Source organism: Brassica napus, chromosome C1 (assembly GCF_020379485.1).
Source record: "Brassica napus cultivar Da-Ae chromosome C1, Da-Ae, whole genome shotgun sequence".
Taxonomy (NCBI): Eukaryota; Viridiplantae; Streptophyta; class Magnoliopsida; order Brassicales; family Brassicaceae; genus Brassica; species Brassica napus.
Genome location: NC_063444.1, coordinates 30,267,926 through 30,284,703, shown reverse-complemented (window position 1 = coordinate 30,284,703; position 16,778 = coordinate 30,267,926). Strand labels below are relative to the sequence as shown.

General features: G+C 36.2%; 1 protein-coding gene and 2 pseudogenes across 1 annotated transcript; all 3 read right to left on the bottom strand.

Annotated features, from left to right (window-relative positions):
- Positions 1–2,640: 2,640 nt before the first annotated feature.
- LOC106373635 lies at positions 2,641–3,792 on the bottom strand. The gene has a single exon (XM_022694060.2). The coding sequence runs from the start codon at positions 3,790–3,792 to the stop codon at positions 2,641–2,643; it is 1,152 nt and encodes a 383-aa protein (XP_022549781.2).
- A 1,017-nt stretch (positions 3,793–4,809) lies between these two features.
- On the bottom strand, positions 4,810–6,003 carry LOC106373636 (annotated as a pseudogene).
- Positions 6,004–6,408: 405 nt separating this feature from the next.
- LOC125580489 lies at positions 6,409–9,217 on the bottom strand (annotated as a pseudogene).
- Between the last annotated feature and the right edge of the window lie 7,561 nt (positions 9,218–16,778).

The window sequence follows — 16,778 nt, the reverse complement described above, 5'->3', positions numbered from 1 at the left end:
ATTTGTCACATTCAGTCTTCCATCAAAACTCCCCGTTCGCAAAAAATCATTGACCATATCAACCACATCTCCCTTTATTATCGACCATGACTGTTGGTAAAAAAGCGCAGTCATTCCGTCAGGACCTGGTGCTTTTTCCGGCTGCATCATAAATAGTGCAGCCTTGACCTCGTCGTCGGTAGCATCAGCCATTAGCCGGAGATTCTGGGCTTCCGTCACTGAGGTTGGTACCTCTTCCAAAAAACCATCAAACTCAGATGGCAAAGTTGATCGAAACAAATCTGTAAAATACTTAACCGCCACTTCTTCCACTTCCATCTCTGTGTTCACCCAATTTCCTTCCTCATTATGGAGACCAATAATTCTATTCTGGATACGCCTTTGTTTTGTCAAAGCATGATAAAATTTTGTATTTCTATCCCCACATGTATGCCATTTAGTTCTACATTTTTGCTCCCAATATTGCTCCTCATCACGATACGCCTCTTGCAATTTCCGTGAAACCTCTAAGACCTCTTCATTTGATTTAGAAAAATCGTTCTGAATTTCCTCAAAAGCCTCTTGAAGAGAATTAATTTTCTCTTTCCCATATGGCGGATTCTGTTCCCTCTAGGTTGAGATCTCATGTCTACACCAATGAATTCTATCCACAATTCCATTCCTATCCCATACACGTCTAGAGTTCCATCCTCGTGTAATTGAGTCCATAAGTCCTTCTTGTCCTACCCATCTCTTATCAAAGCGGAAAGATTTCCTAAATTTAATGACTTTATCATCAATCGTTGCGACTATCGGTCTATGATCCGACCCTACCATACGTAAATACTCGACGAAAGAGTATGGAAACAGATTATGCCAATCATTATTCCCAAGTGCCCGGTCCAGACGACATTTTACCACTTGACGATGTCTCCGACGACTCCATGATAAAGTATTACCAACACTAGGAAATTCCATTAAGCCACAATTATCTATCATATTATTAAAATCTACAAATGTATCTGGATGCCGAAGGTTACCACCTTCTTTTTCATGATTGCCTCTAATCTCATTTAAATCTCCAATAATAAACCACGGTTCCAAACGGGCGATACCTATCCTTGTTAATCTCTCCCAAACTGGTGCTCTTAGGTCCTGCTTTGGTTCCCCATAAACAAAGGACAAGAAAATTCGTTTTCCTTTATATTCTGTTTCAATATCTATAATTCGGTTACTAGACGAAATAATATTGACCTTATAACTAGAGTCATAATATAACGCCAAGCCTCCACTTCTTCCCTGGGGATCAACCGTATGGAGATGAGTAAACCCAAAATGAAATTGGAAAGATTGAACAAACTCAAAATTTTGTTTTGTTTCCGACAAAAACAAAAAAGTTGGTCGATGCTTATAATATATTTCCCGTAAATAACTTATAGTCCAACTAGTTCTGAGACCTTGACAATTCCAACTTATAATCTTCATATGTTAAAAAACCTTTACGTGATACCACTCCATATAAACTATAACCAAACATTATACCACCTGTAAACCTTACAATTAAAACAGGCCATATTGTCTCCATACAAAAATTAATTTCATCTAGCCAACTAATGGGCCATAAAACAACAGATTGTCGAGACCACCATATAATCATGCATGAAAAACCTGAGACAAACCAACTCAAACCATCAAAATTACTTCCTGCCTCGGAAGACAACCCCTTAACGGCAAACTCCGCCACCGAAGACACCATAGGAACGACTTGCCAACCAAAATCATACCGGAGAAATAGAGCAGAGAAACCATTGAAACTCATATAACCAAGAAATAAGAATCTCCTCACCTGTTGTTCCAAAGCATCACTTAAACCAAAATTATCCCAAATCCATAACTGGACGATACCAACAAAGCTCCATCCCCTCATCCATAAAAGTTTACTCTCTGGCACAAATGAAAACCCCAAACCAACCACCAACACTATTATCATTATGGTTAGCGCAACACTATCGAACAAAAAACGATTCGAAAAAGCCACAAAGCACATAACATGAAGACACAGTAGCCTAACAAACCTATAACCCCAACTAGAACCTTGTCTCCAAAAGATCAACATTAAACTACTTCCAAAAGATGACCATAGCCACCACCTCAGAACCACAGCATAACACAACCTGCCTCCTGCCAAATACTGATCACTCGAGCAAATTCCATAGACATAATACCAGACATCGCACCAAACATTACAAACCCTATCACCCCCAAAAGAGTCCACCGTAACCAGAAAAAAGAGAACCACCACAAAATATCCAAGTAGGCCAGCTAATAGCCTTAAAGGGGTGTCTAGTATCAAATTTAAAATATATATTAGAACTAAAATATACCTAAATGAAAGGCAAACGCATCCACCACACAACATGGCTCCTGACTCCAAGATGTAAACAGACCAACCATTTATTAATAGAACACTTCACCCAGTCCAAAAGCAACACAATAACAAAGTAAAACCATACCCTGGTAACACCCAAGGGATTAACAAAGAAACAAACCAAACGACTAAAACAGCACCATGTTTCAAAGGATTTCATAAAAGAATCCGACATTATTCAAAAAACCAGAAAACAAAAACCGTGGCCTGCAACACCTTTACTTCACTAAGCACTATGGCTTATTTGAGGCCTTCTTAGCTACTTTATCTCCAGCCTTAGCCCCTTTATCTCCAGCCTTAGCCACCTTAGCAAGGAGCTTCTTACGTGGAGAGACGAAACCTGGCACTGACCGCTTCTTTGGAGCTCCCCCATTCCCCGCCTTAACACCTTTCTTCAAAGGAGCCTTTCCTGGATCAGCCACATCAGTCTCGCCAGCATCAGCCTCCAGAACAGCTTGCTCCCCCTCCTCGACTCCTTCACCAACATGTTCTTCCTCTTCCATACCATCAGTGATCTCGCCATGCTCCCAGTCCTCTAGTTCCTCTCCCTCCTCTAACAGAAGCTCCGAGTCAGAGAGAAGCTCGCCCTCTAACATCATATTAGCCTCATCCAACGCCTGTGTGTGCAAGGCCCTGTCATCATTCTTCTTCACCGCATCATCATCCTCACTCTGCATCTTCAACACCAGATTTCCAGCATGCTCCACTCCCTCTCCAGTAGAAACGAGATCATGCCCAGCAGTAGTCTCTTCAAACAAAAGCGCCTTACGTGCTTTATTATTCCCACCACTTGCTTCCGCCTCAGCCCCTATTGGGCCTTCCTCTCTTAAATACTTACCCACCCCTTTGAAAGCATCGAACATCAGTTTTGTGGGATCAGGTAGCTGCTGTTCTCCTTCCGCAACAGAAGCAAGTTGCTGGCCCCGATGTACCATCCCCCTAGGCTGAGCACCACGAGACTGCATACCACGCCTCCTATCTCCATATCCGGAACCCCTACCATTTAGTGAGGACCCATCACCAACGCCTCTAGTGAACTTTCCCTTATAAGGATGAAAAGGCCCGTCTTGCTTGGAGGTCCCATGCTTCTCATACGCAATACCTTTGCCCTTATCACCACCTCTGATGTTTTGTGAACGAGTTTGCTCTCGACGTTCACCGCTCAGTTTGCCGCTACCGTGTGCCACCACTGCCTTATAGCTTACTGCCTGAGCCCCTTCACCATCTGATCCTCCCACACCTGCACCTGGAAGCTCCTCCTTATGCAGCCGCGGGCAACAGGAATATTCATGAGTCAAGCAAAAGCATTCAGTGCAGTACCCATAAAGCTTCTCATATCGGAGCGCCACCTTTATCTCCACCCCTTCCTCAAACTCAATATCCATAGAGAACACCAAAGGTTTAAAGCCATCGATCTCCACTCGAACCCGTCCCTCCACAATATCGACCTGGCCCTAAACCTGACCAATCGCCTCCCCCACGCTCTGAAAAATCTGAGCTGCCCTGAACTGAAGAGGGATATCCAAAACTCTCACCCAAAACGTGATCTTAGTGGGATAGTTTGGTTCTAAAACCGGCTTCCACCTCACTAAAGACACCATCCAGAAATCAAAATGATACGGCACCATCTTCAGAACCTCCGTGATATCCTCCTCTTGTTCAAAATGATACGGCACCATCCTCTTGTTTGAATTAAATGGATGGTGTAGATGAGCTGGTCTTGTTTCAGCCTGATTCTGATTGGAGTAAGCAAGCTGGCGCCTTTGATTAATTCAAAGTGAAGCTGTGCTGTGATTGGCTCTCCTTAGGCTTCTCCTATTCTGCCTATGTATCTGTCCAGGTTCATAGTCAAGGCTGCTTTTCCTTTACAGCAACAGCCAGCCTGTCTCTTTACTAAAGTAGCCAATCACACTCCAAAGGGATCTACTTGATACTCCTTTGATGCCTTAGGATCAGAACCTTATCCCTTTGTCCAGCACACTCTTATGCTGCCCTATTCTTGCACAGACTTAACACAAGCTTCCCGGGATGTCTGGCTGCGCCCTATTTTTGCACAAACTTCATATCTTCTTAAATGATCGAGTTATGCACTTTGGGGTCGACCTGGTCGGTACGGATCCGTACAACGTCCATACCAAATCCGTACGACCTCGCCCTATGATTGCACACTCGACCATTCTTCTCAACATGCTTCTAAGTCCCTCCTGGACTTGGCCCTTACTTAGAACACTCATCAGATCACTTCTGGACTCCTTAAGACACTCCTGAAGCCTTGATAGACAATCCCAGAACCTTAAGACACTCCTGAAGCCTTTATAGACAATCCCTGAAGGTCTTGCTCTATCTTTACACAAGCCCCAACTCAACTCAACACCTTTGCTTCTCCATTTCTTTTCTTTAAGTTAACAAAATATAGGAACACCCCCAAAGAAATCAGAAAACTTTGGGCATTAAGTGTCACAGAAGTGACTATGAGCTTGAAATCACGACGTTGAGCCACAACTTTTCTCAGTATCCGAAAGAGGACATCTGTGTTGAGTGATCTTTCATGCGCTTCATCCATCACCACCACATGATATTTATCAAGCTCGGGATCTTTGAGCGTCTCTCTCAGTAGCACTCCATCAGTCATGTACCTGATAACAGTGTTTGGACAAGTTACATCTTCGAAACCAATGGCATACCCAACTTCATCCCCAAGATCTGTCCCCATCTCATCACTAACCCTCTTTGCAACACTCATTGCGGCTACACCCTTGGTTGTGTGCATCCTACAATGCCATTTATAGTGTAACCAGCTGAGCGCTCTTTCCTGAACCAGTTTCTCCAACCACAACTATCACCTGGTCCTCTCTTACGACCTGCATTAACTCATCTCTAACAGAAAATATTAGAAGAAACTGTCTTTGCTCAGCCATGGTCTTCGACTTGGCAAACTCACTCACAGCTTCTCCTTTTTTTTTATATGCTCTGCAAATTTACCCTCGCCTCTAAAGTCTACTTCCCCTTTTTTACCAAGTTTCTCAACACCAAGGTTAGAACCTGCAAGCTCCCAAAACCGCTGTCGTGATTTATGCAAGCCTTGTTTTTCCCAGATTTCTCTGACAAGACCAGATCTTTTTCTTCAAACTATAGCCATGTCTGAAGTGGGATCCTTCACAGGCTCTACTTGCTTTGTGAAAACGGCTCTTCCATTATCAAGAAAAGGAGGTAGCTTTGGATCATGTACAAGAAGAACCACTCTCTCTTTCTTCTTCTTCATCTTCTCTACTGAACCCAGCTTGCAATTGTGTGCCTCTAACAGCTCCGGAACTGAGAAGCTGACAGTCTTCCCATTGAGCAATCTCTGCTTTAAGCCGAGACTGTTTCTTACACTTAGCAAGTAACATTTTGCTAACGTCAGCTTCATTGGAATCAAAGGACGCACTATCTGCGTACCTCTCGTCAATATCATCATCATACCACCATCCATACACGATCCGAGTAATATTCCCTCTCTCAGCTCCTTGCCATATATTCTCAAGTTGATTGGTTCTTCCACAGCTGGAGGAACCAGAGGCCTTATGGGAGAAGGAGAAGCTGCACCAAGATCCCATGGAGAATCACAAGACATTGATGAACGAGCATCTGGAGACGGCTTATGTCGCTTACTGTGACTAGAGACTCTCTCAGATCCTGAAGATTTCTCTCTGTATCTTCTCTTCTTCCCTAAAACATGAGATTCTTCCTCTACAGATATTGTTCGCCTTCAGTTGCGAAAATTTAACTACACGGAGATTCAACGTACCTTCTTCTTCTCCGGCGAGAGGAAAATTCCGGTGTTAAATAATCACTTTCTCTTTATTGCCGCGTCGATTGCTTCTTCTTTTCCAGTGAGAAAACGACTCTAAAAGAGTAATTATTTTCCTACTCTTAGGGATCCCTTGAGCGTGAATTTGCGATTCTTCGTCGGTTAAATATCGCTCCATAAGGTATATTGTTTAAATATTTCTCAGGGTTGGTCGTCTATAATAGCAACTCCAATCAGACTGCATAACATCATAGTGGCGTGGAAAATGGTGTTTTCTCTCTCCATTCTGACGCCATAAAAAACTGCATTTTGGCGGGATTCTTTTTTTGACTATAATATTACACCATATATGGCGTGCAACTGTAGCAACGCCAAAACCCTTTTCTTTTTTTTTTTGCTTCTTTTTTTTAAATAACAAATAGAACAATATTAATTTGAAGCTTATTTAATTATGTTTAATTATATATCAATTGAACTACTAGTTTTAGTTAGATTAAATATTTCATGTCAATTTAAATATAACATATTTACTTTTATATTCTATTTTTAACTAATATAAAAAATAAATTAATAAAATATACTAAAATATAAAAATAATTTAAAAATACATAACAAAGTTCAAATTAAAAATTACAACAACATTACAAAATTAAAATTAAACAAACATAAAAATGCATACGACAAGATTATTGTTGGCTCCACTAAGATAATTATAATATGGAGTAAAATTTTCTGGATCATTTGGTGATATTTGATCTTCACCTTGAGCTTGAGATGCTCGATACTGAGATCCTTGATATTGATACTGAGAGCCTTCTCCATGTTCTTCAGATTGATTTGTTTGTGCTCTTTTCTTCAAAATTATTTTTCTCTCATTTTCAATGTATGCACAAGATGCTGGATCAATTATGGAGCTAATATCTGCGAATAATATTTTGTTTTCTTCTTTCATTTTTGCTACCTCGACCTTTTGTCTGAATTTCATTTCTTTAAGAAGTACCTTTAGTAATAGCTTTGATAAGTTTATCATTTTGCTCCATCATTTGTTTAAATTGCTCTTCGGATTGTAATTTCCTCTTTGCCTTTTTTGAGCCCGTAGGTCTTGAAGATAAATTATAAGTGGCTTATTCAGAATTCATATTTAAATCAAATGAATCCATACTAGGGGATGGAGATAATTCCTGATCAACTGAAAATGACAGAGATGGTGTAACATTACACCCATCTTCTTGGAATGCAACAGATGCATTGGTGTTGTTATTTGCAAATTTCTCTATGCCTTTAAGGATATGCTAAACATGGTCAAATTTGAATCCTCTATTGTATTTGACATCTTGTGCTAATAACATCTTTGCTTGGTTTAACTAAATTAAATATAGACAAGAAAAATTAATATAATGTAGCAAATACAATAAAATTATCAAATATTTAGTAATGAAGTACAAAAACTTGAAGTTTATATACTTACAATGTCTTGTTCTGAAGCACCGCGTGGATTCTTATTTTCTATTTTGTTAACACATCCTCTCAGCTTGGAGACAGCAGACAGAATTGTTGTCATTCGAGTTTGTAAGGATCTTCTTGGTCTTGGTTGACGATTGAAAATTTCAGATTTTTGATACTCGTTTTCAACCCTTGCCCAAAACTGATCTTTTGACTGGTTTATCCTATGATTGGATTTTGAGAAACGTCAAGATACACATGACACAAGTGCATATCTTCTTCAATGAAATATGAGGAAGAGCGAATTGAAGTCATTTTAGAAATGTAGTTGGTTAAAGAAAATGTGTTGAAGATGTTTAAACATTGAAAAACTAGTATACATTTATATAGAGAAAGTAAGCGAAAAATCAATGGCTTAGATTGGTTTGTATTTTCCTAATAAGATCATGGAAATAAGAGATGATGTGACTAATCAATGCAACAGTTAGATCTTGTTTAGAAAAAATTAACGGTTTAGATTTAATCGTCTTTTTCTTTTTATGTGATATGGAGATAAGAGATGATGTGACTACTCAATGCAACGGTTAGATCATGTCAAGAAAAAATTAACGGTTTAGATTTAATCATTTTTTTCTTATAATGTGATATGTAGATAAGAGATGATGTGACTACTCAATGCTACGGTTAGATCATGTCCAGAAAAAAATTAACGGTTTAGATTGAATCTTCTTTTTCTTATAATGTGATATGGAAATAAGCAATGATGTGACTAATCAGTGTAACGGTTAGATCTTGTCCATAAACATAAACGGTTTAGATTGATTCGTCTTTTTCTTATAATGTAATCATGGAAATAAGAGATGATGTGACTAATCAATGCAATGGTTAGATCTTAGCCAGAGAAATTAGATGGCTTAGATTGATTCATCTCTTTATAATTGCCTATAAAATGTCTATCATGTATGAAAAATAAGACCATAATCTTAAATTTCTTTTCATAAAAGATGAATTTTAACTATGGTAGTTCATCAAATATTTCTTCAGAAAATGATTATTATGATGATATTGAAAAGCAAGTAGTTTGTCAAATTACTGCAAACAATAAATTTCTCATCACTCAAAACCTTATTCATGAGGGAACCTATGGTGGATCTGTTCATTGTCATATAGTCATCAACCGTGACCGGGAGAATGCGTCTTGTAATCTCTTCAACGACTACTTTGCAGAGAATCCATTTTTTTCAGAGACGATGTTTCGACGAAGATTTCGAATGGGCCGTCCTTTGTTTCTTGGTATTTATGATGCTATACAAAGACATGACAACTACTTTGTCCAACGGAGAGATGGACTCGGCAGACTTGGGATGTCTGGTTTGCAAACAATTACTGATGTATTTCGAATGTTGGCGTATGGTGTACCAGCAGATTCCACCAATGAGTATCTACCCAAAATGGTCTACTCTTGTGCAAACCATTCACGATCCTCCTGGTCCCAAAAACAATTCTTTGCAATGAGACAAGAATCATGTAGAAAAGACGTGGAGCGTGCATTTGGAGTTTTGCAATCACGATTTGCAATTGTAGCTGGACCATCACGATTATGGAATAAAAAAAATATTGCATGAAATAATGACAACTTATATCATAATGCATAATATGATCATAGAAGATGAACGAGATGAAAATGCAACAAATGAAAAACGAACTGAAGTTCTAAGTGCAGAAGTTGAGATGATTGGTGATGATGATGCTCGATTTCAAGAATTCTTAGCTCGTCACAAGAAAATCAAAGATCGAGAAGCTCATTTCGAACTTCGTAATGCACTAATTGAACATTTGTGGTCTGAATTTACTAATTCTCATAATTAGTTCAATGTAATTTTCATTTTGTTGTAATTTCTGATTTTTAAATAAAATGTTATTTTTATTTATTTAATTATTATTGTATTTAATAAAAATATTTTAGCTATAAAATAATTTATATCTATCATATTATTAAAAGATAGACAATTGATTTAATAATATTATATAAAGAATATACTTTTGTTGCAAGATTTGGTATAGTGGGTTGGAGATACTAAAAAATTTGGTGTCAAAATTGCACCAAAATGGTGCAGATTTTAAACCAAAATGGTGTAATTGGTTGGAGTTGGCCTAAGCGTGGAGAAGAAGGAAAGAGGAAAGTATCAAAAATTGTTGATAGCAAAAATGTTAATTATAAGAAATTGTCTCTATTAATGAGAACGTGAGATACTCTTTTAAGTACTAATAAAATATCTTTTAGAACAATTAAAATTGAAAAAATTATATTCATTAATTATCTCATTGCAAATTATATTTTGTAACTGAAAATTAGTAATATTCAATTTTTAAAAAAATTATCTGTAAAAAGAGAAATGGTCCTAGATAAGCTCTAAACCAAGTTTTTCTTCCAAATATTAGATCCCAAGACCCAATTTGATAGAAATGTTTCATTTAATGATAGCAAATTATCAGGTTATCCTCAATTTTAATTTAACATAAATTATTAAATAATAAAAGAAAAACATTTTGAAAACTTTTAGTAAGTTTTGCAGTCGTCTCCGACGAAGTTATGCCGTCTTCTCTGTATCGCCGTCCGTCTTCTCTGTCTCGCCTCCGTATCACCGTCCGTCGTCGTCTGCGCCTCCGCAGCGTCTTCGATCCATCGTCGTCTGCCCCTCCGCATCGTCCTCGACTTGACTTGTCGTCGTCTGCGCCTCTGCATCGTCCTCTATCCGTCGTCGTCTATGTATCTCATTATCTCGTGTCTCCGATCTGATCAAGGTATCATCATTTCTTGTTCATTATAAATTGATGATATGTTGTTGCGATTGGATTTTCTAGTTGTTTTGAAACTTAAGATTGGATTGTCTTCATCTTCACCTTCTAGACTCACAAGTTTACTTAAATGTTTCTGCGATTGGATTTTCTAGTTTTTTTGAAACTTAAGATTGGATTGTAGTCATCTTCACGTTCTAGACTCACAAGTTTACTTAAATGTCTCTATGGTTGGTCTTTTTGAGATTTGCTTTTGATTTTTTAGCAGATTTTCGAACTATGGCTGAAGTTTTTTGTGTTTATGGACAATGGAGCTCAAAAGAATCTCTCCAGTGGGACTTTAATGTTGACATGAAGATCTTCACTATGAAGATTTGATGAAGATGGTCTCAAAAAAATTTAGTTTTAAAGAGGAAGAAATAAGTTTGAGTTTTCCCCCAGTCTCCATAGGAAATACTCGTGAGCTCAGAAGTTTCATCGCCAAGATTAGAGTATTTGATGGAATCTGTCGGTTGTGTGTTAAGGTTTCTGTTTTGTTTCAACTAAATTATTCAGGAAAGTTTTCTTGTTTATGTACTAAACCTTCCAAAACAACTTGACTTTTGCAGGTTATTACTGATTCAGCTACGGATACATTTGTTTCTTATGTTCCTTTGAATGATATTCCAGTTTTTGGCTCTACTGTACGCAGAGAGAAAAGCAGTTACATCGTTTCTAATTTCTTTTTTTTTCTTTGTGTTTGTATGGTTTTCTTCTTTCTTAGACTATTCATGATATGCTTCCTGATCATGTACTAAACCTTCCAAACAAATTGAATCCTGCAGGTTATTTGTGGTTCAGCTAACTGTAACAAGCAAACTACTGATACATTTGCTTCTCCTGCTATATGATGAAGTTTCCTATTCATCTGTGTTCTATTCTTTTTCATTTCAATGGTTTGTTGATGATTTACATTTTTATTGATTATTTTATGGATGTTGTTTATTTAATGGTTACATGATATGCACCGACCACATATATTTGCTTTTGGAAGTCTATCCTGAATAAGTTGGATGCTTTCCAGCTTATGTAATATACAATTTAGGTTTAAATGCATTTTTTCTCCAAAGTTCCAAATCACAATTTAAAATTTCTCAAATATGCAGATATCAATCCTTAGTTTTTGATATGATTTCATTTTTAGTTTAAACTTCTTTGTGAGAAAGAAACACACAAATATTCAACTATTTTGGAAACCCATCCAGAAATTCGAAAGTTATTTCCAACGTTTATAATATAAAATATACGGTTAAATACATTTATGTTTTAGCTTATACCAGATGATTCTCCTCAGCCTAGCGGCTAAACCCCCTCTCTTACAAAACTGAATCACTTGCTTTATCCCGCGTACGATTCCCTTTGGAATCGGATCGCTTTTTATTATTTAATTGCATAAAGTCAATGGATTATATTTATTTACTTACATCAACAAACAAATGAAACATACTTGGCCTAGTGGCAACATTTGATTCCCCCTTTCCCAGAGATCTCGTGTTCGAATCTTGGTGGATGTATATTTGTTCTTTTTTTTCTCCAAAATTCAAAATCACAATTCGAAATTTCCGAAATATGCAGATATCAATCCTTAGTTTTCGATCTCATTTCATTTTTTTAGGTTAAACTTCTTTTGCTAGAAAGAAACACACTTATATTCTACTATTCGGGAAACCCATCCAGAAATTTCAATTGGTAACAACTCGTCCTTTGGGAGTGTTGTTAAAGGGTGAGGTCTTAGGTTAGCACATCAATAACTTACATGGGAAAGTCAGTGAAGGCTCACACGTGAGGGGTTAGGGTCAGTGCCCTGCAGGGCTGTCAGCCTGGGTCCGCTGGACAGGTTGTTACAGTTGGATGGATGATTAATCTGATGTTATCAACTTCCCTCTTATGTTTTAAGACTAATATTATTTATGTATTATGAAACCCACATCATGTTTTATGGTCACTATTTCCTTAATGGAATCAGAACATTTTTTTAATTTTTGTATCAATCAACAAGAGAATTGCTTATATTGCTTTTAAAAGCTTACTCATTTTGAGATATAACACCTTGGCTTAGTGGTCTTGTATCTTGATAATCTCATTTTCATATTCGATTTTTGGAAACCCATCATAAATATCACAAATGGTATCCTAGATAAAATATATTTATCTTTGTGAATTAATAAGTTGACATTTGTTTGGAAAAAATGAATATCCACCCTAGCCTAGTGGCTAGCCCTCTACTCTTACACAACTCGTTACGCACACTAAACCCGCCTTCGATTCCCTTTGGAAACAAAACCTTTTTATTTTTTTAATTAAATATAAATATGTTTTTTGTATTGATTTAATTATAACACTTGGCAAGTATAACACTCTTGACATAGCGGCTGCACTAGGATTCCCTTTATGAAAGTTCTCAGGTTCAATCTTGGTACTTTCACAATTAATTCCTTTTTGAAGTAAAGGCTTATGCTTACTCATTTTATTTTTTGGAAACCAATCCTAAAAGTACCAAAAGCCATCCTAGGTAGGATATGTGTTTTACAATGATAACAAATTTTAACACTTTCTTGATAGAATTACTGACAATGCTTCAAGACATCCTAAAATTTCTTTAATAACAATCTAAATGAAACAAACGTCGTCATCATTCATTACAAACTTCCTAATTGTCAAAGTCAACATCAAATTTCAAAAACATAGTCTTAGCATGACATGTATTTAATCTCCCATCGTATTGCTGTCCTGCGTAACCAAGCCAAAAAAAATTTCAAATTTTTTAGTATTCGATTTTCTGAAAATCTATCCTGAAAGTGTGAAACACCTGTCCTGAAACTATCCAAATCCTTCCTGAAATTTTAAAAAACTACACAGTTTGACAAGCACAAGAAAGAGACTTAAAATGTCATAAGAAAATTCACGAGCCTACCAAACACATCAACATGTGTTAGTCAAACAAGACACCAAACAAAAAGTTTTTCAAATTTGTTAACATCGGATTTTCTGGAAAGCTTTCCTGAAACTACCTATATCCTTCCTAAAATTTAAAAAAACTACACAGTTTCACAAGAACAAGAAAGAGACTAACAATGTCATAAGAAAAATCATGAGCCTACCAAACATATCAACATACGTTAGTCAAACAAGACTCCAAGCAAAAAGTTTTTCAAATTTGTTAACATCGGATTTTCTGGAAAGCTTTCCTGAAACTATCCAAATTCTTCCTGAAATTTAAAAAAACTACACAGTTTCACAAGCACAAGAAAGATACTAACACGTCATAAGACAATTCACGAGCTTACCAAACATATCAACATGCGTAAGCCAAAAAAGACAACAAGCAAAAAGTTTTTCAAATTTGTTAACATCGAGTTTTCTGGAAAGCTTTCCTGAAATTTAAAAAATTGCACAGTTTCACAAGCACAAGCAAGAGACTAACAATGTCATATAAGCAAATTCACGAGCCTGACAAACATATCAACATGCGTAAGCCAAACAAGTAAAATAAAAAACAATCTTACCAAAATGTATATGTGTCATTGGGTGTTCAAAATTTCTTACCAAATTTTGTAGATGGTCATGAGATTTTTGTAGGTGGTTTATACTCTGATACTTGTTTGTAGATCTTTTTTGAAATCAAACAAGTAAAATAAAGAACAATCTTATTAGAGAAATGAATAAACATTTATCTTAAAGAGATTAGTAACTAAGGATCTTGCCTTGTTAGATAGACCTTTCACCACAGGGTTGCAGCTACTATGACTAGGCTGTAATTTTAAATGCCAAAAGTTAGCATCAAATCGTATCAAATGCTTAGGCGTGAGACTAAACAGGATTAAGACCTTGTAGATGAGCTGCTATCATTGATATTAAACTAGACTATCAGAGACATATTCCACAAACAAGCTTAGCCTAAAACTACTAGACAAGATCAAATACAATACATTAACACAAAAAGGATAATCTTTTGAGAGACTAGGAAGAAAGCGAATACTTTGGAGAGAAATGGAAGCTTAGGCTTGGCGGAGAGACGGAAAAAAACTTTTCGAAGGAGATGATAGTTCCTTAGTTACTAATCTCTTTGAGATATGTGTTTATCTGTTCAAAAATTCAAAGTAAACAAGGTAATATTAAACATCCATTTGCGAAACATCTATTTTTTCAATTAAGAACCCTAATTTTGATTTTGAATTGGAAATGTTTAATATTTACAAGGCTTGGTTCGATTTTCAACCGATAAGAGTTTCGACGGCTATAGATTCGTCGTGATTTATCTTTGGCGTTGTCGAAAGAAGAAGGCGATGATGGTGGAAACGTCGAAGACGTCGAATCTCTTCTTCATTCTAGTCGTTCGTGACTCTTTTTCTATTTTTTTAAAATTTATTAGTTAGAGGATAGTTTAGACTTTTGACATATTAATGAAGGCTATTAATCTGATTTTTATTTTGAAGAGTTATTTTTGAGACATAAACTTAAATAGGTTTATTTAGGAAAATTGCACCTGAAAAATTTAGTCATTGCTAAATTATTTTTTTTTAATGAAATTGATATATCAAAAAATAGAACGTTCATTTACATGTGGGGGAAATTAACACATTTCTAAACTAGCTCAAAAACCATAGAAACACACTGCTTCCCACAAAAATGGAACAAAAATACAACTACATTGTCCCTATACTATAAACCCAACTATAAGTTATCCCTATACCATAATTTTTTGTGATAACTCAATTAAACCCCTATTATTAACCCAGTTTCGTTTTTATTAATTCAGTTATTAATTCAATTATTAAAAAAAATGAAAAGATTAAGTTTAATAAGTTAATTTTTTTTTTTTTTTGGAAAAATAGCAATACTCATTTAGCCCCAAATCGGGTCTCCCACGAACCCTAAATCAAATTTTCTCCTTCTCTTGACGAGAGAAAAACAGAGCCAAGTCACGTCGATTGATCTCGACGGTGCTTCACTTCGCCATCACCGGAGTTCCTTCTTCCCTCTAGGACTCCGCTAGTCTTCCTTTTCGTAATTGAAGTCTCCTACACCTCTTGCTCACTTCGCGATCTCCTTCTCAAGATCTTTCCGGAAAATCAAGCTCGTGCCTCGCCGAGTCTACAACATACACTCTCAGCTCTTATTTTAATCTTAAGAATCGAGCTTTTCAGGTTTGTAAAATTACTTGTGATTTGTTTTGCATGTCTTTTTCTCTCTTTGATTTGAGTGTTTTTATCATAGTTTGAGTGTGATAGCTTTGAATCTTAGTTTGTGTGAATGATTTAGGCTTATATGCTATCAAAGTTTCATAATTTTTGATTTTTCATCGTTTATGTTATCAAAGATACAAAATTTATGATGTTTATCATCAAACTGAAGTCTCACTCTATACAGTTCAGAAACCCTTCTTTGTGATAGATTTCAGTTACTCTAAAAAAGATGTCGACATATCTCAGGTTACTGTTCTTGTAATAAAATTGTATTGGGTTATTGATGTTGAGTGAACTCATATTTGATTGTCTGAGACAAAAAAAAAAACATTAGTTTACACTTCTAATGTCTTTGTAATGTCTCTGCTTATTGATTTAGAATGAACTTGTATTATGATGCCTTTGTTTTATAAGTACTAACTGTGGTGATTGTATTTGTTTTATTGTTCACAGGTATAAAGATGAATCAATTGTCTAAATGCCTATTCAAAGAGGGAACCAAAACACATGTTAATAAGGCCAACAACAACAGTTGCCGAGCAACAATCCTTGTATTGGTGAAGAAGTCCACTCGAGATTGTCCACATATAAAGCTCCAAAGCGTGCCCAGAGAAAGTTGTAGAACTCGTTTGAATTCATGATTGCTGTCTTTGAATAGATTTGTTTCATATTTGGACTAAGATGTAGAACTCGTTTCACTATTGTTATTGATATTTTCGTTTTTCAAATTTTATTAGATTCTAAAGTATGTGTTCAAATCAAGTTAGGATAAATGGTGTATAAGTCGTTTCACAAGTCTATTTTTGTTTCAGAAATTATAATGAATAATAGTGAATAAGAGTTTAGCATTTCTACTCAACCTTAAATCACATAGGGTCCAAACCCTATACCCTAAATCAAATAGGGTTCAAACCCTATACCCTAAATCAAATAAAGAGTGAATAAGAATCGTGTGTTTAACAAGTTAGAATTTTGTATTTAACAAGTCAATTTTAGCGTTTTGGAAATTATAATTTAACGTATATTAAGTTATAGTTTAATGATTTTGAAATACAAATTAGTGTCTTGGATTTTTGTGTTCTTATACATGTTAGGGTTAGAGTTGATTAAGGGT

Coding starts and splice junctions, on each gene's coding strand:
- LOC106373635 (XM_022694060.2), bottom strand. CDS start 3,792: ATGGATATTGAGTTTGAGGAAGGGGTGGAGATAAAGGTGGCGCTCCGA.